This window comes from Poecilia reticulata, chromosome 4 (assembly GCF_904066995.2).
Source record: "Poecilia reticulata chromosome 4, P_reticulata-male-v2, whole genome shotgun sequence".
Lineage (NCBI taxonomy): Eukaryota > Metazoa > Chordata > Actinopteri > Cyprinodontiformes > Poeciliidae > Poecilia > Poecilia reticulata.
This window is the reverse complement of record NC_088833.1, coordinates 29,979,499-30,003,957: the sequence shown is the minus strand read 5'-3', so window position 1 is coordinate 30,003,957 and position 24,459 is coordinate 29,979,499. Positions and strand designations below refer to the sequence as shown.

The 24,459-nt window shown below is 38.9% G+C and overlaps 3 protein-coding genes across 9 annotated transcripts in view; all 3 read right to left on the bottom strand.

The window, feature by feature from the left end:
* gng12b (guanine nucleotide binding protein (G protein), gamma 12b) overlaps window positions 1-10,509 on the bottom strand; it is a 39,801-nt gene extending 29,292 nt beyond the window's left edge. Inside the window, exons 1-2 of one of the 7 annotated variants that reach the window (XM_081606645.1) lie at window positions 10,311-10,509; window positions 1,932-2,001 (exon numbers count right to left, since the gene is read on the bottom strand). The gene's annotated coding sequence lies outside the window, so the exon portion shown is untranslated. Of the gene's footprint in view, window positions 1-1,931; window positions 2,002-2,873; window positions 3,036-10,310 lie in introns of those variants that run through there. The other 6 variants (XM_008407781.3, XM_081606647.1, XM_017304198.2 and 3 more) reach the window with 6 other exon arrangements.
* A 1,114-nt stretch (window positions 10,510-11,623) lies between these two features.
* On the bottom strand, window positions 11,624-16,012 carry dr1 (down-regulator of transcription 1). The gene is made up of 3 exons (XM_008407777.3): window positions 15,150-16,012; window positions 14,861-15,024; window positions 11,624-12,799 (listed from the first exon to the last, which is right to left on the bottom strand). Exons 1-3 carry the CDS (start codon window positions 15,367-15,369, stop codon window positions 12,653-12,655), a joined length of 531 nt encoding a protein of 176 aa, XP_008405999.1. The 5' UTR covers window positions 15,370-16,012; the 3' UTR covers window positions 11,624-12,652.
* Window positions 16,013-17,420: 1,408 nt separating this feature from the next.
* On the bottom strand, window positions 17,421-24,456 carry LOC103463988 (retinol dehydrogenase 8). Its single transcript, XM_008407776.3, has 6 exons — window positions 23,500-24,456; window positions 21,839-22,000; window positions 20,200-20,379; window positions 20,020-20,113; window positions 19,568-19,751; window positions 17,421-17,799 (listed from the first exon to the last, which is right to left on the bottom strand). Exons 1-6 carry the CDS (start codon window positions 23,594-23,596, stop codon window positions 17,563-17,565), a joined length of 954 nt encoding a protein of 317 aa, XP_008405998.1. The 5' UTR covers window positions 23,597-24,456; the 3' UTR covers window positions 17,421-17,562.
* Window positions 24,457-24,459: the final 3 nt, after the last annotated feature.

Sequence of the window (24,459 nt, the reverse complement as noted above, 5' to 3'; positions counted from 1 at the left end):
AGGAAATTGCTAATACAATTTACTCTATGAGGGAAGATTAATAGGATTAAAATGATAGTGGCACCTAAAATTTAACTATTTGTTGATCATTCGACCAATTATAATCACCCCCACAATCTTTAAACAACATTTTATATAACTGTTTTATGGCAAGGGGGGAAAAAGGCAAAAATCAAACTGAGTAAACTTTGATACACTAAGAAAAATGAGGACTCGGCTCATCAGATCCAAGCTGGTGTAGATTATCTTCTGCAATCACTAAGCTAAGCAACAGTGGAAATGATCCAATAAAAGATCTGAATTGTTGGATATTGACAGTGAGTTATGTTTACCAGTTAGTTCATAGGAGAAATTGTCTGAAAGGGATGACACCACCAATCCAGCCCTCATGTGCTGTGTGTTTGAACCAGAGTACATCAAATTATCACACCATCCAAAGAAGTACGCCCCCCTGTGGTTACTCTCTGCCATTTGCACTGGGAAAAGACCAGTATATTGGAAAATTGAAATCAAGTGGTTTATCTACCATAGGACTACTTAAATCATATGAAAGAAAAAGGAGTGAATAGAAATATGAGGGTAAACAACACTTCTAGAAATATTTACAAATCAGAAAATGTGAAATCTTAGCCTTATATTAGCTCAGAAAACCCTGTCTCAGATCACTTGAAGCTACCACAAGAACAAAGCATGACTTCCCGTGTTTAGAAATTAACCAAACTGCCAACTAGTGGCAAATTCACAAGTGTTCAGCTGTCGAGGCAAAAAGACCTGGGAATGAGTACAGGACAGGAACATGTGGAAAATATAGGAGTAACACTTCCCTTTGCTACAATAAAGTTGACTATTTTTTTTATGCCAAATGGTTCAGAAATAGTAATGCTTAGTTCATTTCTGTATTTTTTGCCCTATTTTGATTTGACAATTTCAGTGGTCACTCAGCTGAAGACTTGGTATGGCTATTAAAGTTAATCAATGCTAACTAGCAGTGATCATCTCATTTTTTTGGCGTTGACATCTTTTACTTACAACAAAATCTGGTGTTTCAGTTCAGCAGCACATCTTATGTTGTGAGACACACCATAGAATTAGAGAATTAAAGATGGCTGACAATTTACATTTAGGTTATTCTTATTTCATCCATTATCTTTTGCTTATCAGAGATTGGGTTGCCAAAGTAATACGTCCAAGAGGGAAATCTGGACATCCTGCTCCCCCAGTTTCAAACTCCAGCTCATTCCTGGAGATCTCAAAGTACTCCAGGATCTGAAGGGATGCATACAAAATTGGGATCTGCCCTGGAGTTCCCGGCTACCCCAGAACCTCCAAAGGAAAGTGCCCTGATCAGAAACCCCAACCAACCAACCACATCAGCAGACTCCAAACTCCCAAAAGATTCTGCAACTTTAGTAAATAACTTGTATTCTCTTGTTGAAAACGGCACCTTGAACATCTCTATGAATGTAGAAGTATTACTAAACTTTAGTGAAAGCGTACAACCATTCAGACTTTGAGAGCAGGTAGAGAAGAGCATTGCATTTTGACTCTTTCAGAGAGTAAATTGCATTTTATACCAAAGTACAGAATTAGCAATATATCCTCCAAATTTTGGCTAAGTTGGATTCCCAAATATTTCATGTCTTTAGGTGCCTGCTGAAATTTCATGGCACACTGATGTCACTGGCATGGCTTCAGATTTGTTCCAGCTGATTCTGCAGTCTGAGACTTTAGGACTGTAAACTTCACCGCGCTCTCAAGAGGGCAGCAGATTACAGACGGCCTTCAAAGTCTGACCTGGTATACGAAATACTGGTGGGGACTGGGCCTGCTTAATTATAGATAAAGTGTGTTTGCAACCGGAGCAGTCTCACAAATTTACAAAATGCCCAGGATGCCTGGCTTCCCCAGAGCCTGCAGGCAAAGACACTTACTTGCCTTTAAGGAAGCAGTTTGGATGGAGCACGTACCAAAAGAGTTCCTGAGCGTTTGGTCAGCAAACATCTGGAAAAACCCCCAAAACAAAACAAAACAAAACAAAGAAAAGGTTAACAACCTCATTCTGCTAGCTAAATTGTGAGACAAGAGAAGCAGAGAGCAGAAGCAAACAGTCCAGCAGAAGGTAAACAAGACCGTTAGTACATGAGGTGACACTATTTACTTCATCGCCTTCTGTCAACCGCGGAAAACTGCAGTGGATGGGAAGAAATTTGCTCTGTGCTCCACTTGCTTCTATTTCTCCATTCCAGCAAAACCAGTTAGAGGACCAGTCAGTCCTGTGGTCAGTGGAGTGGAGGCAGCTAGAGAGTCAGCTGAAAGGTCTAACCCTAACCCTAAAATTTAACTGAAACAATTAAAAAAGGAAACTGCTAACATATATTCCTATATCTAAACCTTTAATATGAAATAAAGAGTAAATAAAAAAGATAAAAACTTTCTTATGACCTTATTATCTTTTCTTTCTCCGCATAAGATTAGTTTAAAGAAACAGACCTAAGCAACAAACCAGTCTGAGAGTTTATCACAGGATCAGGATCTTTCTCAACTACGTCACATTATCTGACTCGAGCAACGTTTACAAAGCTTCCCGCAGGTAAAATCAAGGTACAATTGTAAAATGTAATTTGTAATAATTTTAATCAAAGTCACTTAACACATGTGTTAAGTGAATATATTAATTTTGCAGAATGAATATATTTTGTGTTTTGTTTTGTTTATTGTTATTTAAAGAACATGTACAGCAGCAGAATGTTACTCCACGTATTTTTAAAACTTTAAGTTGGCATTCACATGCCATGTGCATTCTATATAATGAGAAAGAACACATAGAAAGTTTAATAAGGTTTAGAATTGTGTCAATGGTTTAGCTGTATTACCTGCTGCCTCTTGTCCTTGCTAAGCGACAGCTCCTTTCCTCCTCTGGTTTAATATTTACCTCAGTAACAACAGAAGGGGCTGTGAGAGTTGAGCGTTTACGGCAGCGTGCAGCACATTTAATGCCACACAGCCACCGTTTATCTCCAGCTAACACTCTCTGGGGAAATCCAGATAACACACCATTTCAGTTTCTGTACATACAAAAAACATATTTTTCACATGTCAACACCCTTTACAAGACACATTCAATTCATATTCACATAGTTTGATTCCACTTCAGTCGCTGTCACACAATGTTTTCAAATTCACCTTAGAATGACAACTGGAAGAAAGAAGTCTATCAAAGGAAGTATTCTGAATCATGGCTGCAATTATTCGTCCTGAGCAAGCATGGGGGCACAGTGGAAAGGAACAACTCCAGTCCTTCATCAAGGAGAGAAACAGATAAACAAGTAATACAAACTCTGGGATGAAAAGGAGAGTACAAACATAGTAGCAGTAGTAGGTACATCAATAGCAGCAGAAGTGCTGCAGCATGCTGAGATCTGGATGAACTGGACGTCACATTATGTGGGAACAAATCAGGTGGCTATAGTTGTTGACATAGTTACAATTAAAGCAGCAATGGTCTAAGACTCCAAAGCGACCTGCAGAAGCAGAAGAGGAATGTTGATGTCACACAGCATCGCTATGGTTACAGAGGTAAAAATAGACGCCGCCGTCTAAGGAATTATTTAAAAGCTAATAAGAGCCGACAGCATCGTCCCAATATTAAGTTGAAGGAAGCTAAAAAAAAAAAACACAACTAATAATCTTCTGCGGAGCATTAATTGCAACGTCTGTAGAGAAGTCTATTTGGACGTGCAGCTGGAACCAGGAGTGGTGGGGTTGCAATGTGTAATTACAACAATTATTTCAGCTGTTGGTTATGACCAGATTTACTGCATCTGGCTTCTGCAGAATTGTGATGCATGTCTCATGTTAATGACGTAAAAGTCGGATTAAATGCAACATTCAGATTGCAGACACTTGGAAAACTATCAGATATGTATCCAGTCAAGTACAACATATGGAAGTGGTCCAGAGCTGATTTTCTTTCTAGGCATGTGGAGAGGTTAAAATTTAAATTGGGCCATTCAGGCTTTCTTGAAAAAATAGGATGGGGCAAAAAAAACAAATTGCATCTGAAGGGTACATCTGCCGCCGTACACTTTGTGACTCTGAACCAAGCACTAAACTGTTTTAAACACAAGCCGTTAAAATATACTATTACTGTGCCTCTGCATGCAATAACATTAAATCGCCCATTTTTATTTTCTTGAAGCTGACAAAACACACCTAGCTCAATAACAACCCACAGAGCAGCTAAATGGAAGATCTCTGAGCCATGGAATATGTCAAAGAAAGGACATGAGGAGATAATTCAATTTATAGTAACAGCTTTACCAAGAGATGTTCCACAGATGTACACGGCTATAAATATCCTGCAGATGCTACTGTATGTGACAACTCCCACAATGCCACTGAGCACAGACAGACCATGAGTCAAACGGTGATCCGGCTACTGTCACAAACTAGCTGCTGGGAAGAAAACCTTAAACTATCAGCGTCTCATACTAAAAATTAAACATATCAATAATATCAATAGTACCTAAAAGGTAATACCCCATTTGTCCCACATTCATTGCGAATGTAATTTGTCATGATAGATTTTTTTAAATGAAAGAAGAAGTGAAATGATGGGCAGAGCCTCATCAGGCCAATAAAATGTCACTTCTGTTCTTGTTGGGCTTTAAGCGTTTGCAGTTCAAGCTTTACTGAATTACATATTCACATTTCTCAACAACGATGCCCGTAAGGCATGAGAAAATGGCAGTGTGTGGGAGACTGTTAACCAAGTAACAAACATTAAGAGACCTACTTTCACCTATGGTCCTTCTATGACGCCATGGCAACACTCATATAAGAGTGAAAGGACTTTTTAATCATCATCATCATCATCAAAAAAAAAAAAAAAAAATCTTAAGTATGAGAGAAATGAGGCACCCAGCTGCTACGTCTGCATGTGTGCTCAGAGCTCCTTCAGGACACGCCATGCAGGGTTTGGCTTTGAGAGGCTGTGAATGTGACAATCATCCTTTGAATTTAAAGTTATTTCAAACCTTATTTTGGAGTATAAATACTGTACAAAAAAAAATCGTAATCATAAGTTGTGGCTCGTCCTCGTCTCTTCTGCTGTGTTTCCAAAGTAGACGTTTGTTTTAAAGTCTGCTACAGTTAGGTCACATTCTTTCATTGATTATTGTTGTATTGCTGATAATCCAAGTCTGTTGTTTTTTGATGATGTTTCCTTTTTAGGGGACATATCATTCAAACATTTTTTTTAGTCTTTAAATACATTTGTTGTGTAGAAGTCTCTAGTCTCTTCCGTTGCCTTGTAAATGTTTAAATTCCGTTTGGGACACATTTTTCCATCTGTTCAGTTTTATCTATTCACTTTTACGCTTTTTGAACTATAATGTCACTAAACAAAGTCAATAGCATTGAGCTAGCCAATTTCCCGAATCCACTCGTGTTATTTTTCATAGTAGGTTTGTAGTCCAACTTCAAGGATGTGGAAGCTACAAGTGGATAAGTAAAAATCCTCAGCTGTTGGATGTATGAAGTTCTCCAGAATCAGAATCTCTTTGAAGTGCTTGAATAAATGTTATTTTCAGTGGGGACAATCCACTTTGTTTCTTTGAAGCACTTTAAAGATGAAAGCTTCAGCGACCTCCACCAGTAGCAAGAGGGATTTGCCAAAGACTTTGTGTGACAGAGGCGTCAGTTCCTCCTGACTATGGAAACGATGGACACAACAGAGCTGTAAACTGCTAATAACGCTGCTAAAATGACAACAAACTTTATTTTAGACATAAATGTGCTGACATGACATCTTGACTATTGTTTTGCTAGGAGTAGCATCGTCCCTTCTGCTTATATTAGCACTGTGCGCTAGCTATTAGCTCCCTGAGGACGTAACCATACTCTGTATTTTCAATAGTATTATTACATAAAAAAGTTTGCTTTGTTTTCGCCGGTTTTGTCATGGGGAGAGCACATGATCCAAACGCATTCAGTGACATTCTTAGCTTTAGCGTGAGCTAACTCGTTAACTGTGTTGAGGCCTTGTTTACAACATGTCTTCGTTCATATTATGTATCATATTATATTCATTTTTCTGGCTTGTACATGTAAAAAGTATTAAGTTTTTGACATCTTTTAATCAATTTGGGAATACAAACTTTCTGCACTATCAAACTACAAAGATGGCGAGATACGGTGGAGTGGAACGCTCTGCAACCCGAAGTGGAGTTTAAAGAAACGGCACCAAAACAAGATACTCTCAGATGCAGAACAGAGGTAAATATTTCATATTTGTGGCCTGTGAGGCCACAAATATGAAGAATTCAGACTAAAGCATTGCAGTTCCACTTAACACAGACCACAACTGAATGGTTTAAATGTGAAAAGGCAGGGTTTCAAAGCGTGATATGTTCACTTTAAAATGCATATCAAGTACAAAGAAAGTTTTTAGTGGCTTTCCTTATAGCTGTTAAATTGTAATCACTGGAAAGAACTGGGATCAAAGGCAGCATCTGTCTGATTTCACAGCTTTTTGAATCGCATTCTGGATTCTGTTGCTGCGGGCGCATTTTGCTCAACGCGGATCGGTGAAGCTGCAGGAATGACATTTGCATTAGCAAACAAATAAATAAAATAAAATTTACCAGAAATATCATGATATAGAACCTGTATTTTACTTCCTAGTTTTGTCATGTTTTCAAGGCAGTGATACTTGTACAACATCAGCCATTCATTTACATTAGGGATTAGGAGCCCACAGTAGAAACACACACAACTAATCGCTGGAGCAAAAAATAACTTTCTAGAAAATAAATTTTCAAGGGAAAAACATTCTGGAACGGAAAAAGATGAAACACACCGAAAACCTTGTGAATTACTGCGTTAAGGCTGAAAAGGCCTTTATTTAAGACAGTAGTGCCCAAATAAGAAAGTTAGAATTGTTCAATCTCCTGGGGGCATGAACATTCATTTTTGTCAAATAAAAATGTACAAACAACTACGTTGTGACTTTTTCCATTTTTGGACTTTATTTTTCAATAAACTAAGAATGTAGGATTTTGTTAAGAATCTTTTAAAAATGGATCTTTAAATCAATATGGATCCCAAACATAAAAAAGGTCTGGCGTGACTGTGTTATTATAACACAGGTCTACAGACTCTAAAAAATGTTAAAAGTGACTGTTTTCCTTTTTGGGACAGAATATTTTTATTTTAGCCTCAAGCTGAGGGGTTTTGTGGGTCAAGCCTGAGTAAAAGTTGTTGGATATTTGCGGTTCCTTATAATACAAATTTCAGATGAATGCAATAAATGAGAAAAAATTTACAATATTGAGTTGTACATAATATTTTATTTTAAGGTTGATTTGCTCCGATCTAAAATTGCAATCAGGAGGCCACAGGAAATCATTCAGTGGGCCACAAATGGTCCCTAAGCCGCACTTTAGACACCACTGATTTAAGAGGATCTTACACTTGGAAAAAACGTCAGTTTGGGATTTTTTCAAAATACTTAATTAAAATTGATATGTTTTGCTTGGCTGAAATCTAATAAAATGGCACCGTAGTTGCATGGTACACAATAGAGTTTCAGTTGAAATATTAAAGGATCAGTGAAGGGAAGCGAACAGAGCCCACCGTGAACGCTCCCCTCGTCGGTTGCTAAGCAGTTAATGCGTTCTGCACTCACCAGCCTTCTCACATATGACACATTCTCTTCACAGAGAGGTTGCAACACCTTCATCCCTGCCACATGCGTTATTGAGGAGATTCACACGTCCATCAAGGCAAGGGGAGGGGAGCAGTTTCTTTGTTGTTGTTGTTTTTTTTTTTATATAATACTCTGGACCTGCAGAGGTGGAGAGGCTGACTAGAAACATTCTCTGAAGGTCTTTGTGACCAGAGCAGTGACGCACGGAGGAGCTCCCCAGAGGCCGAGCGAGGAATTTGAGTCGAGGGACAGACAGAAGGAGGAGGGCTGGGTGGGGGGGTGAATTAAACCATGCTAAGGTCTGCACCAGTAGTAACCCAGGCAACAAGGACGAATCCACTTCAACACCAACAGGCCAGTCGAGAGAAGTCACACCTGACTGCCAGAAAACAGATCCCTGGTGAAAAACATCAGACCAAACTTAAGAGAGTTCTCAGTCACACACACACACACACACATATCTGCTCGTTTACAGAAAACACACCCACTGAGTAATCCTGCTGACCAACAGCCCCTCCCACATAACTCGGTCTCAGTGTGTCACGCTCTAAACAACCCTCCCTTTTGTTGTTTGCAGTAAACATCAGAGCTGCTTGTTGGGGGGGGAAATAAGATTACACTCTGACCCGATGCTGTGGGAACGGCTGCCCTCTGCTCTGTGGGCTGATCCTGGAGATTCTGCTGGGAAACAAACTGATAACGTAACACCTGTGGAGTCTGGCAGTCAACAACCAGGCCTACGCGGTGCAGTTTGCTCATGGTGACCGCACATTCCTGGGCCATGTTGTGTTGCTAGGACAGCGGTAGGGGTTGGGCGATATGGACTGAAGTTTTATCATGATATTTTGGGGTAAAAATGATAAAAGTGACAATAAACCTTTTTTTTTTCCTTTTTCAGGTAATTGCATGACTGTGACTCCATCATGGCCCCACAAACACAAATAGTGTTTGTAGAAAACATTCCCATTTGTAACAAGCTTCTTTAGAATTTATTCTGAACCATAATCAATAAAACATGAATTAACATTGTGATGTGTAACGATGGCACTTGACAAAATGTAATGTTTCAATAGTTCACTGTGTGTTTCTAGGACTTTACGATGCAAAGCACTTTGAACTCCCTTGTTGCTGCAACGGGCTATACAAAGAAACTTTACTTTACTTCATTTTGATTTGTATCCCTAAACTGCACAACAGTAGCTGCACTGAATCATATTTTCAAATGTATTGATATTTATTGATACTCTCATTGAACAAAGAGTGGAGAAAGTAGGAAAACTAATAACCCCATCAACATGAAGGATTTTATTTTTTGAGGATTTTAAACATAATTCATTGGAATTTAGAGTAAAGATAATAAATTAAAAATTGCTCTCATGATGAGAAATTTATCACGATAAATGATAGACGACATGGTAACTCCCCAAACCTAAATGGCAGCATAATAAAATTAGGGCTATACTACATTTGGACAAATCAAGTAATAGCTGTCACAGTTTTTCTCATTCGCTTTGGAGCGTTTTTGGTGCGTACACGGCAGTGTACTTTGAAGGTGTGTTCTGATGTAAACTGTGGATGGAGTTTTGGTGGATGACAAGTGTTGTAAATTGTAATTATGGGAGATCAATGGCAAGAGACTGGACAAGATTCACGTTTACATTTTTACTGCATATTGTTGACGGTGTATGTCATTCTGATTCAAAAAGGAAAAGACAGAACTGCAGAGCACAGAGAAAGAAACAGTAGAAATGGGAACATAAGACACCCCAACCCCCAAAGAACACTGTTTCCAAAACAAAACTAGAAAAACATCCCAAAAACGTCGGACCAAGGGGTCAAACGAGGGGCTTTGGAAGTAGCACTTACTGTGAAATTGTGATATGTAAATAAACTGATTTGAACTGAATCATGGAACACTTGTTATCACTTTTATCACCCTCTAAATGTTTCACTTTACTTAGTTACTTTTATTTCCAAATGTTTCAGGGAGAAGAATGCTGGACTTTACAACCCTGCATGAGCCTGCAAGCATTTAATGGTATCTGCTTTGTGAATCTGGTGCAAAAACAAAGAAAGCAGCTTCAGTTGCAAAAAAACAAAAAAGAGGTTCAGGTTTTCTGAAGTTTCTAGATTTGTCTTGTCATTTGAGCACTTTGTCGAGCCACTGATAGAGTCCAAAGTGAGTGTCTCTGAGTAGCGAAGGCAAAAACAATCAGGGGGAAGAATGGGCTTTAACAGGTCAATATTTCAGAGACTTTGCACCAAAATACTGAACAACAGTCACCGTACTACATTTATCCTTAAATATCTTATTAGTATTTGGAGCAACAGCACAAAACACGCCTCTTTGGCTCCAACCACAAAAACTAACATAGTTTTTGTAAACATGCTTCAGAATTGATACCGTTGTCCACCCTAAAGAGTTGTAAAGCTACTGACTTCTCATCAAACACATCCACGTAATATTTCAATGGTTCGCTTGATAATCCATAGAACCCCCTCCGCCCCCCCTCCGCACCGTTCTGCCTCTTGTTAACAGAATGTCTGCCTTCGCTGGGTTAGAGGGAAAAACATTATTATTCTTTGTGCTGCTCATACTCACCTGTGGTATGTTTTGATGCGAAATTTAGGGATTTATAAACTCCAACCATGAAATATTCCAAGGTGGTCTCCTTCCCGTCTGCCTGAAAACTTTCCCTGTGATTAAAACACATTCAGTTGTGTCGGAGCGAAGCAGGCAGACGGTGGGCGCAGGCGGGCTTCAGCCGCTGGCCGCTGCTGCTGCTGCTGCTGAGCCGAGGGCTGGGCTTCACGCTGCCCAGAGCGTACAACACTGCCCCCTGCTGGTAGCTCCGTCCGATTGCGAAGGAACCAAACAGGATCTACAATCCATAAAACCTTATAAAGTGAAAGTAGGCCATTTATCAATGACATGAAGACAGTGTCTTCATTGTTAGAAATTTAAGGACGATTATGGGCATCTTCTCTTAATTGTTCTTATGGAATATAATGACAGGCAACATTTAATTACATAGATTACAGATTTTCCCAGGATCTTTTTACGGTTCCTCTGGGTTTACCTCCATACATTGTAACACAAACTCTGGTACCATTTTTTTATTTATGTCATAAACTTCATCACTAATGAAACATATTACTGTATATAGACTGATTCTGCACAAACTGTTTTCCAACATTTATTTCTGGTAATTATGATTTCCAGCTAACAGTAATCACTCATTCATTCAAGATTAGAATACTGATCAATACAAAAAAAAAGTTTTAACACAGAAATACATCTTCAACGAAAGATATGTAATATTTTTCTTAAATGTTTCCAAAAAGTTTTTTTTTTAATGTGGAAAAATGAGCCTCATAGGACTGTATATTGTAATTATCATATATAACTGTAAACAGGATTTTTTTATAGCTTTCTTTCTATAATTACCATAGTTACCGTGGGTCTCTGGACTGCCTCTCTGGTGAATATTTTGTTCCTTGATCTTCAAGATACTGTTTCAATTTTTTGTTAAATCTTTATCGTCTTTACTATGCATAAATTACAATCGTGCTTCACTTCATGTTATGAAGTTTGCTATGATAATGTAGACTTCTGGGAAACAAAAATAACTGTATTTTGAGAAATAAGTATTTTTTTCTGAATGTACGGAAGCGGAACAGGTTTAAGGGCCAATGAAAACAATTTTTTTTTTTCCATTGGCCCTAGAACTTTTCCGTACATTCAGAGTAGGAACAACCACAGCAGGAACAAAACACATTTTAACAACCTGATGTCCCATTTCTGCTTGTCTTTTTACTTGGGGGCCAGCAAGGGGGAAACATTGTCTCCCATTTTTGGTTCTCGAATCAGATTCGCCACATCTGTCATTAAAGGAAAGAGAGAACAGCGGCGTGTATAAAAAAACGATGCCTTTATTGCTGAAAGAATACAACTTTGTAATAAACTCAAGTGAATATGTATCACAACATTGTTTTCTTGTCTTTACAGTTAGAATTGACCAAAGTCACAATGCTAGATACTGCACCCAAAGAGAAGTAACAAAATTCAGCCTGGATATGAAAGCATCTTACAAAGTTAGACGTTAATATTCCTCAACATCGTTTACACTGATCTGGAGTCAGCAAAGGGAATCACAGTCGCGCCTACACCTTTAAAAACAAACTCTGGGCTTCTTAGACTGTCTATCTTTGGTTCTAGGAGACAAAAATATTCTCTCTCAAAGGTGTAGCTAATTAGCAATACTGTGGTGGTTCAAGAAAGAACAAAAATGACACAAATATTCAAGAAAAAAAAGGAGCTAAAAAATTAAACCAAACTTCCATTTATTACTTTACATAACAGAAGAAATTTATATTCACAACCCCTCAAACAATCCACTGTTGAACAAAAATACCAAAGAGGGGGGCAGGGGGGGGGAAAGAAAATTCCTTGTTGAGAAAAAAAATGACCATCAAATATTTAATAAAGAGGAAGAAGATGCTGGAATCATTCACAAGTAGTTTATCTAAACCACCGAATGTCACTGAGTCACAAGTCATCTGGTGCAGCACTAGAGGGCGCCAAACTAACCACGGAGAGACCTCCAGCAGTGTGTGAATTCAGAGTGTTTAGAACATATCCACAAACCTACACAACAGAAAATTAAAGGTCGCTTAAACAGAAGCAACTAAAACCGGGAAGGGTGGGTTTGAAGTCATTTTCATAAACATTAACAGTTCTTTCTATTGGTTTTCAGGTACTGGTGTCTGGAGAGGGGGTCTGTCTTTAAATCTCCCCTTTCATCTGTTCCTGTTCGTTCCCATTGTGAGTTTTCCAGTGCTCAAAGAAGTCCTGCGTCTCCGTCGACGACCGCTCTGGGAGCCATGTGTGTCCTCCACGCCATCCTGGGATAGAACCTGGACAGGTCAAAAAGCGACCTGGTATCACATGTCGTCCTCGTCGTCTTCGTCCTGGGACGAACTGGCCTGCTGTGCCACGCTGGCAGACGCCGCGGCCATCTGCGCCTGCTGAGCGGCCTGTTGCATCTGCAGCCACTCCTGCTGGGCCAGCTCCGCCTGCTGCTGCCGAGCCTGCAGGGGGCGACATGGGGACAGAGATCATCTGAAGGCAGGAAAACCACTTGATAATTTAGTTCAAAAATGTATTTATCCCAAAGTGAAATATTGTCATAACTCATATAATCCAAGCGTCTTCAAAAAGTCGTTGTGGATGTTGATGGGGTGAGCAGGAAGGATCACCAGTAGCAGTCAGTCTCACAACGAATCCAAAGATGCCTCGGACTGAAGACAGCTCCTGTATTTCTCATGACTGTCATGACATGCTAACCGATCCATTTCTGAGTGATATTAGACAGTAGGGCTGTTGTAGACAATTATTTTAGTAAAATATTGACTATTCTTATCAGTAATTGAATCGCTACATAAGCTAGTAAAAGAAATATATGAAAGAGAAAATGCTTGTAAAAGACAATTCAGATCTTTTTTCCCCCCCTTCTTTCCATTCCTCAATCGTCTCCTCCATAGCTGCTACTAGCGCCTAGCATTGGTCAACAGCTCATTGGCTGAAGTGAGAGCGTTGCTAAACACAGAATAGCCATCCGGCCGAAACACAGTGCGCTGGATAGTAAAACAGTTTATTGAAGAATCGAGGAAGAAAATTTAAATTGTGAAATTTTAATAATCGACGTCCTCAGATCATTCCATTACTTTTTACTGTAACATATCCAGAATTTTCCTTGTTCAACAGATCAAATTTGTTTTTTTTTCTGTTCATTTTAATGAAGAGAGAAATGTGTGTTTTAACACATAACATTAGGAACTTCTGCCATTTTGTCATTGGTTGTCAACAGAAACAGCAACAAAACATGTTCAGAGAAGATTAGAGGTGTGCTTTGTTGCATAAAAGCAGACAACTTTGTAATTCCTTCATTTTCTTTAAGATTCAAAATTGCTATTTATCTCAAATAACTTGCACCACACTTTTTGTTTAAGGTCTTATAGTCCTTTAAGGACAAAATAAACATCCAAAACCAAAAGTGGTAGAAGAAACAATAAGAAAACTAGAAAGACACTGCAGCAGAGGAGGTATGCTGCTAAAGGAAGGCTACGTTCACACAGCAGGGCTTTAAACTCAAATATGAATTTTTGCATGGCTGTTCATACAAATAATTAAATATGACTGAAATCAGACCCCTGTGTGAACAGTTTATGACATCAAAGCGAGCTGCATGTTAAAAAGAAAAAAACGTAGCCGTCACACAGCAGTATGGAAGCAAAAATGGATGCCACCATCTGTGGATCAATTTTAAAGCTATTCAGCAACGACAATATTGTCAAAAATGATAACATGAAGGAAGCTGATGAAAAGAAAGCACAGCTAATAGCAACGACCTTGACTGCAGCTTCAGTAGAGGAATCTGTTTGGGTGTGTGGTCAGAAATAAGAATGGTGAGATTCAGATGTGATGATTCACTGAGACTTCTTTTGTAATTTCAGAAGCATTATTTTGAGCCACTGATTACCTCCGGATTTACGGCATGCATTTTCTTCTGGTGCAGAACTATGTTGACACGCGTCTCATGTAAATGACATAAAAACCTGATTGAAAGCAACATGACCTCTCAGATTACGAAAACCATCAGATATGTATCCCAATTAATACCACACAGGGAAGTGGCACAAAGGATTTTTTTTGAAAGGTGAAGAGATCAGAATTGGGCCGTTCAGACTGCTGTGAAAAAGTTGAATATGATACGAATGATCAAAAAATGTTTTAAAGTATGATTTGTGCCGCATTCACCTGCCGTGTGAATAAGAATGTTTCTGAGCAAATCTGACTCCACTTACGTCTGTCTTTTGGAGGGCGCGTTTTTATCAGAACATGGCTGTGTGAGCGATAAAAGGAAAAGAGGGAGCATCTTCAAAATAATAATAAAAAAAGATTGTCACAGGATTAAAACATAAGCTACATGCTCTAAGAATAACATCACTTCCTGACTGTGATGCAAACTGAGGTAGACTTCTCCATCCTGGCTCATTGTTAAACAGGACGATCATCCTGCTTTCCACAACACGAATTTATGCACATAACCCACACCACCAGCAGGTGTGATACGCTTTTTTTTTTTTTACCTTTGCAAATAACTCCTGCTGCTGCCTAAGCAGCTCCTCCTCGGGGATGCCCAGGTTCTCTAGTCGGGAGCTGGCCTTCCTCCTCTTCAGAGCCACAGTTTTGCACTCCTGCAGGACGTCTTTCACCTCCGTTATGTACGATGCGAAACCGAGGCTCTCTAGCGCTGCGGTGCGAAAACGAGAGGAGAAAGTGCAGCGATTACTTTCAGTGGTTTCAACCCGGAACAGACGGCTCCACGCCCCCTCACAGACTCTAATCCCTAATGCGTGAATCTAGGAGAGCTCTCACCGTTGATGACATGTTCTGGAGAGATGGTCTTCTTGTCTGACTTGTTGCATATTTCGTTGGCTTCGGAGGAGATGAGGTGGATGAATTCCGTGCAGCAGTTCACCACTAGCTCGCGAGCGTCGTTGGCCACTCTTACGTTAGGAAGAGTCTCTTTGATCATCTTGTTGATTGCCGCTCTGGGGATTGTGAGGTCGTCGTCGTTGCCAGAGGAGGAAGCCATCGTGGCCCAGATATTTGTTTTCCTCCCAAATATGAAATAAAAAAAAAAGCAAAAATAAACTCTTCTTGACAGTGCGGGCTAGATCTTGCCCAACTAATTTCCCTCTTGAGTCAAATGAAGCCGAGCAGGTTGACTAAACGTCAGTACGAACACAAACGTCATGAAGAGGCGAGACGTTTCCTCTGTTAGCTATCCAAACACACGACCCCCGCCTGGTTTGCGCGCTTTAAAACAGTGGATGGGCTCTGTTAACTTGCATTACATAAAACAAGGGTCTATTAAGCGACACCCTCCGACATACACAACAAAACGACAGCACTACAGGAAAAAAAAAACTTAACTAGCCAGCTACTAGGCTAGCTAGCAGCGGTGGTCCCAGCACGGAACAGAAATGAAAGCGGCACAGAGCATGGCTAAAGCTAGGATAACAATGAGCTCCGAGCGGAGGCGGCTTTGTAAGCAGCCCTTACGAGAATTACGGCAGGAACAAATTCCTCACAGCACAGCAAGTTACTTTGCATCATCAAAATAACTGAGCAATATAAATAGGATTAAAGGTTCTAAATATTTATTTAGGATAGTGTATTCTGGGTAACATTAGCCTAATTTTGTCCGGATACAACGTCAAATAAATTACCGGAAGTACAGCTTTCCTGTCATGGTTTTTTGAAGTAGGACAGCTATTACATACTGCCACCTTCCGGGCAAATGGAAGATAACATAATTTTTTTATTTACTTTTATTTACTTTAATGCATGACAGAGAAGCTCCAATATAACATGAAATAAATTCATATCAATATTATGTATGACGGTTATCCATGTAGGGACATTTTTCAAAACAAATTTAATATAAATGACTATTCTTGTACGTTTTATGACTCAAATATAACAAATTTTTCATAAATGTCATAATGTTTTTTGAAGGATTGCCAGGACTGGGTGTAATAAAATATGACTATATTTAAGTTTAATCAACTGAGACATGGAGTTAAATTAATTTAATTACCGTTATGCTTTCTTGTACAATGGCAATAACGCAATTGTAATTATAAACCTGAATTGTTGCAAAATATAAGATGTTTCATATGACCGAAATTAACAATAATCAGGTTTTCAAGCAGAATTTAAGTGACACTCGAACATATAGAAGTAAAGTCCACAGTCTTGTTTAAACATGAAATATTTTGGCAGGAAACTGCTTTTCAAAATATATATGATCTTGGTTGAGAAAATTCAGGTGCAGTTATGCTAGGTGGACAGAGGGTGGCAGAGAATGCAAAGAAACGCCATAATCTACTGCTGTGGTCGGCGTGCAAAGTACACAATCTACACAAATTATCTCTGTAAATTAGAATTTCATCAAGAAGTGCATTTATTTCAGTAATTCATTTGAAAAACGGAAACTTCTGTATTTTAGATCCATTACAGTGCTTGTTTCTGTTCTGGTATTTAGATGTTCTGATATTTAATGACCTACAAAATTATTGAGAAGACCAGCAGTCAACATATCCGCCATAGGAAAGTCACAAAAACTCATGGCTAAAGCAGATGGCTACTCACAGACAGCTGTATCCAAGAATATGGATGGAAAGTTTAGTTGAAGTAAAAGCTGTGGTAGAATGTAGGATGCACAAGCAGCAGGAATAATCACAGCTGAAGCAAAGATTATTCAAGAATTTGAGGGAGATTCACAAGACATCAGCTGTGATTGGAGTCAGAGCTGCAAGAGCTATTCAGCCATACGTTAATGTTATGAAATTAACTGCATTATTACAGCCCACCCATTTACTGAAAAAAACAGTAGAACCAAAATGTTCTGCTGGATTCATATAAATAAAGATAGTCTCTATCAAACACAATATTTCTGTGTAACAGCTTTGTTTAGACTTTGAAATATTTTTCATTCAATGGCATAAAGATTACTGTAAAACTAATTTAATTTAACATGACTGTGTCTCAAAGGTCCTGTAAACAGTTAGGCCAGCTCAGTGATTCTTCTATATCATATTCTGTATATTGTATTCTGTAGTGTAGAAAACTCCAGAGACATGCTTTTTCAGAAATTAATTTATTGCTTTACAAATTAATGATATTTTAATTGACTTTTGCGGACAGCTTTGGTAGAATGTATATTTCTCACACACACATATACACACACAGAAATAGATCTGACGTGTCGTTACTAATCCTCTCAGGTGCTCTTATCTTTTTCCAAGGTAAAACTCTTACGACTCCTCCAACGCAGCAGCTTGAGGAAGTTCAGGCTGGCGTTGAAGACTTTGTCATGTTCAAACACCATTTTGTAAAACGTTTCGATGGGAAGGTCTCCGTTGGGATCGGCATATTTCAGTGTGGTCATGGGTGTGTAGAGAGTGTTTGTCTGATGGCGGAAAGGAGGATTGTCCATGGTGATAATCTTGTGGGTGTGCTGGAAACAAAACACACACACAGCAAGAAGTTCAACCTACAGGCACTAAGAACTTATAATTTGCAGAAGTGTTCACTCCTTCAAACTTGTTTACACGTTGTCACATTACAACCTCAAATGACAACGTGTTTTATTGGGCTTTTATGAGATAAACCAGTACAGAATGGTCGATAGTTGGGAATTGGAAGGAAAGAATATGTGATTTTGAAAATGCTTTCTAAGTTTGAAATTGATAGTTTGAGTTAAATATGGCGAGTTAGAGGGTGGGTCAAAATTTAAGACCAGAACTCTGACCGTTTTCAGCAATTTTGTTTTGAAACTAGACTTTATTGAACAGAAAAAAAACCGGAAAACCTATGATGACGAATGGAACACACAGGAAGCAAGGACAGAAGAACATAAACAAACTGATACCAGGAAAATCCAGCAAATGTGGAAGAGGAGAGATGAGCTTAATTACTATGGGAGTTCTGGAAATGAAGGGCTGCACAGTGGTGCAGTTGGTAGAAGGTTGTGGGTTCAATTCCCGGCCCGGGGTCTTTCTGCATGGAGTTTTCATGTTCTCCCTCTGCATGCGTCGCTTCTCTCCAGGTACTCCGGTTTCCTCCCATAGTCCAAAAGCATGACTGTCATGTTAATTGGTCTCTCTAAGTTCTCCTCAGGTGTGAATATGAGTGTGTGTGTGTGCGTGTGTGTGTGTGTGTGTGTGTGTGTGTGTGTGTGTGTGGTTGTTTGTCCTGTCTGTCTCTGTGTTGCCCTGCGACAGACTGACCGCCTCTTATCTAAAACGTTCGCTGGAGATAGGCACCAGCACCTCCCCAACCCCACTAGGGACAAAGGTGTATAGAAAATGGATGGACGCTGGAAATGACAAGAAGAGCTAGTTACAGGTGAGTGGGTGCAGTTGGGGAAGGGAGAAGGTACAAGAAAACAAGGAAATAATTAACAGCTGGGATGGGAAGCAGAGTGGTAGGTTGAGGATGAGATGAAAAAACAAATAGAGTATAAAAAGGGGAAAGGAAACCTGAACAGTAACCAGAAATAAATAATAGTCAGACTAGATAGCATTGCCAACATTCATTATTATGACTCTTGGTAAGTTTTGTGACATAATCTTTCTTTTATGGGTGATGATTTGAAAAGTGCTCAGTAAATACAAATACACACTACATGTTTGTGGTATATATTAAAAAAAATATATATTAAAAAATCAAAGCTGAAAGCCTTCCATCTATTTCTCTCTAATTCACAATTATGCACTACTTTCTGTTGGAGTATTATCTCAGATTTCTGTAAAAGCCATTAAATTTTGTTATTGTAACAAAATGTGGAGAAAGTTAAAGGGTGTGAATACTTCTGCAAGGCACTATAACTTTACAGACATTAAACAGCATTGTAAGATGAAACAAGTAGGGGTGCACAGATAAATCAAACCCCAATTTCTTGATTTTGGGAAATCTGTGATTGATACAAGACAGATTAATGTTATCCACAGTTCTTATCGTCATCCACAAAGGTCTGAAAATAAACCAGTTTCCTCTTTGAAAATAAACCAGTTTCCTCTTTGCAAAGGCCAACTTTGCAAAGTTGGCCTTTGCAAAGTTGCAAAGGCCAACTTTGCAACTTTGTTGCAAATCTTCAGAAAAAAATGCTGTAATTTGTAAAATCAGAATTAGCTTTTAGTGGAATGGTGAATAGCCAGAAAACTGCAATCGGTGCAACCCTAGAAATAACATCTTCCAGTTGAACCAACATAAAGAAGGGATACCTCTGCTACATCCTCTGCTGTCTGACCAAGGGTTTCAAAGATCTGGTTGTAGTTCTTCAGGTAGATGTTTGTGAACATGTCTGCAGTCACTTTATCAGCTTTGCTGAGGTCCGTCTTCAGGCCCTCTTCGTAAACCTTACGCTCAAACTCTGTGATCACTGGACCTGGTTCTATCAGGCTGATGCTGGCAAAGAAATTGAACAAAAGTAGAGTGAAAAAGATGATATGAAGAAATACTTAACTCGTCACTACCAGTAATCTAATCGGTGCCAACACGCATTGAGAAACTGATTGGCTCCGTTAGAGCCTGCAGACTTCCCTGTTGCCATGACATAGCACAATTCTCATAATTCTGTCTTTGGCTGTTGTGCAGCATGTCTGCACACACGCTTCATTCAAACATCAGTATTGTTTGCGAGTCTCATCATGTTGACGATGCACTTTGATCTTACTTCAAACTGAACCTCAGGGCTTGAACTGCCAAGCTTTCACAAAAGCCTTCCACTGCAAACTTAGACGCTGCATAGACATCGTTGAACAATATTCCTAAAACAGAGACAAAGTGAGAAACTGTTAGGGAAATGTTTCAAACAACATTGGGACTGAAGATGAGCAGGTCAGCCCCTCCTCACCTTGAATACCCATGACGCTGCTGATGACCACGATATGACCTCTCTTCCTCTTTTTCATGTCAGGCAGGATCTCCTTCAGCAGTCGCACAAGTCCGAAGAAGTTGGTGTCCATGACTGTCTTCATCTCATCGATAGTCTGGCACTCGATGGGTCCAATCAGTCCCATCCCTGCATTACTGACTGAGACAGGTGGGCAGTAATATTAGCCTTTATATTACTGTCTGTGTTATCACACAGTTTTTAGCAATGTTGCCTTGCAGCAAGAAGGTCCTGGGTGCAATTCGTGGTCTGGAGTCTTTCTACAGGGAGTTTGCATGACCTTCATGTGTATGAGTGTGTTTTCTCCAGGTACTCTGGTTTCCTCTGACAGTCCAAAAACACGACGGCTAACACGTCACTAAACTGCTGTTCTGTTATGTTTGATCGTCTGAATTCAGGGATGTGTGTCTCTTTGTTCCCAATTGATCAGTCCAGGATGGAGGTGTAGACAGAGGATGGACAGACGGATGAAATACAGTAACCTGAATTAGGATGTCTTGTATGTTTTCAGTTAACATTAGGGTTGAATACAGTAGACTGAAACAGACTCTCAACTTCCAGATGTCTAATGTTTTATTTTCTTTCTAGTTTCTGCTTTGTCATGTGGATTCTTCACTTTTTCCACACCCTGACCTCCCTCACCATCCTAGAGTCCCTACATATAATACATGCCAGTCAGGAAGAATATTGTCATTGGTAATAAACTAAATGTCAGCCAGTAGCAGATGGCTTCTCTGACTGACATACAGGCACAGTGCAGTTTCCTCTCAACTTCACTGTGCAACTTTCAAATACCATATCCATATAAGGACTGGCAAGGTGTGTGCTTTGTGTGCTTTAATGTGCTTTGTGTCTCTGACTGACCACTAATTCTGTAGGGTTGTGTAATTTTCCTGAACTTCCATTGAGTTCCCAGTAGATGGCAGTGTATGAAGCAGCACAGCAGAGTCCAGAGAAGAAGCCAATGTGCAAATTGAGGTGTACCATACTATATATTTTGGTATTGATCCAATAACAATACCGATACCGATACTTTGTATTATTTAAGTTTAATACAACTTTAGACTTTTAGGTGTTTGTTTTTCTTTTGAGTTATTTTTGTCAAAACCTGGGAAAAAACTTGGACAAAGTTTATAGGTGTCTAAAAAATACATGATAAACAGAAACAACAGGAAAGCAGAACAAATTTCTGTGCATTTTTCTTATGTAAAGTACAAAAACAAAAATCATCATTTGAATGCTCATCAAAGCTTTGAGTTAGAGTTGAAAAACTACAATAGGAAAATGAAAGAAATTTCAAAAGGAAATCTGAAACTAAAGTATTGATCCAATACTGATCCTGACTTGGTATCAATATTATTGATATTTTGGATTAATCACCTCCCCCCCCCCAACTCCCCAGTATGTACACCATATTCACCCTTACACATGCAGAACAAGAAAACTGTATTGTCTAACTGTGGGATGTACTATTCAAAATTTTGGCATGCATTGTGCAAGAACTGTGTTTTAGTGTTTCTACAGTGACAAATTTGTGCACAGAATGAGTGAAGCTTTGAAAGTGTGGGTGTTTTTGCAGCAGGTGTGTGTGCAGGCTTACTGAGGATGTCCACCCTGCGTTCCGGCAGGCTGTCCATGCAGGCTTTGATGGATTCCTCGCTGCACACGTCTAGCTGCTTGATCTCCAGGGTCCTGCCAAGAGTCCGGCCGGCCGCCTCAACCAGCAGCTCGGCCTTACCCAGGTTTCTCATGGTGGCATAGACTACAACACACAAAGAAACAGTCCTCTGAAAGAAGAACACAGCTGTGTTTCATGCAGGTCTACGCGATATGTAGGATAACATCCTACTGCATATTTATGATCAGACATACTATGGGTTTATTTCTAATTAGGCTCCTACTTTGCTGACCAGCAATAATTCAAATGGATAAACTGTGCTGTCAAAGCGGTGGAACATTGGCAGCTGTTCAGATCAACTTCATCTGCCTTTTTCTGGATCATACGATGAGACATTATTCATCCCATTTACTCAGGATAATCCCTGGACCTCAGGGACTTTTCTTTCCAAGAGAATACTGTATGAAAACTGTTCACTGGGTTATTATGGTAAACAACACAATCAATAAACACATGCCTCCACGATCTTGATTATTTAGAATCATAAAATGTTTTTCACCACTGAGTTTTTTGTGCTCTCTCATTTATTTCTCGCATTAAACAAGGAACCAAATTCCTGAAACTGGTAGGTATGTAAGCCTGTCATAATAATCCAATAATCAATTAATGGTACGATGAATTAAAATGAGCTCAATAATTTACATTCTGATGATTCACGGTTGAGGTTGTAAGTGCTTTTTTTCTTCTGTATTATTTATTGTTTGTGTTTGACGTGTTTTATTTTGGGTATTTAAAATATCTTCCATTTCCACTTTTAAGTTTTATTTATAAAATTAAAGTATATTAGTTTTGTGAGAGGGCAAATTTGCATTGTTATGCACTTAATATCTTACTAGAGAATGGTCTGGAAACAACAATATTATCATTTATCTCAATAATTACTGGGATTATTTGTTATCCAATTAAATGTGTTTCTGCGAACGACCAAGAGGAATGAAATTGACAAAAATATGAATTCATATTCTAATTTCTATTCTCATTTCAACTGTCTGTTTTGTTAGGGGGTCAGGGGGAAATGACTGGAGCACCCAGGCAGGTAAACACACAAACACAAAATCTTAAGTATTTTTGGTTTAGTTTCTAGAGAAAATGTCTTAATACATTTGAAATAAGACAAAACTAACTAACAAGTAACTAAGTAAGAAATATGAGATTGATTTAAGTAAATTAATCCTTAATATTGATGAAAAAGTATTAGTTTCACTGGCAGATTATTTCACTTTTAACACATTTTCTCCCTTATCATGAGTGACATAATCTGCCAATGAAAATAACTTAAAAAATTGACTTTAAAAAAGCTGAAAAGTTACTTGTACATCTTATATCTTATTTCAAGCATTCTAACCTATTTGTACTAGAAACTAGTCCAAAAATACTCAGTAATAATGTGTGTTTGCAGTGAACAAGACAAAGTTGAGAGAGAAACAATAGATTCTCCTAAGTTCCCTTTAAACTAATGAACTTCTTTTTTTTTTTTTTTTTTTTAGGTGTGACCTTAAAACTCCCAAAACACATCTGACCATTATCAAATTTAACCCAACACGTCCAAGCTTTGAGGAGAAGCAGCGAATCAAAACATTTACCCATGAACCTCTTCTTCTCGTCTTTAGCTATCCGGGCCGCCAGAGCCAGGCCGATGCCTGAGGAGCAGCCCGTGATGAGAACCACCTTCTGGTTCATTGTGCCCGCTTTGTTCGCGTTTGTCTCGCAGAATGAAGGAGAACAAAAGGATGAGCGAGGTGATGTTTGGGGCGCTCTTAAAGCCCACTCCTTAATCCACAGGCCTGCAACTCAGCAGAAGCCTTGTGCGCAGGACCCGAAGATTACCAGCAAGCGTGGCGAGTACATGGTGCAGCTGCACAGGAGGATTTAGGTTAATGATAACACAGCTATTGTCATAGGGAAACCCAGGTGTGGGACAAATTAAAGACTTGTCAGACAGAGCATGGGGTCAGAAAAGAGTTTTATTTTTTTTATTCAAATTTAGGTTAAACATTTATCTTTACAATCTGGGCCAAAATATGCTAAATGTAATGTCAAATTCAAATCTCTACACTGCAAAAACACAAAATTGTACCAAGTATTTCTAATCTTCTTTATAGTGCAAATATCTTAGTGCACTTGAAATACGACAAAACTAACTTACAAGTAACTTGTCAGCAGGATATAGGAGCTCATTTTAAGTAAATAATTCCTTAATATTAACAAAAAACTACTATTTACACTGGCAAATTATTTCACTTGTAACAAGAAAAACATGTCTTGTTACAAGTGAAATAATCTGTGAATGGAATTAGTAGATTTTCATCAATATCAAGGAAGTGTTAACTTAAAACAATCTCATAGCTTGTTGAAAAGTCACTTGTCAGTTTGTTTTGTCGTATTTCAAGTGTGCTAAAATATTTGCACTATAAAGAAGATTAGAAATACTTGGTACAATTTTGTGTTTTGCAGTGTAGATTTATTTGGATTTTTTTTTTTTTTATCTCAGTTTTTGAGGCCACAAAGCTCGGAAAACAAGACTGCATCATGTTGTTTCTTTC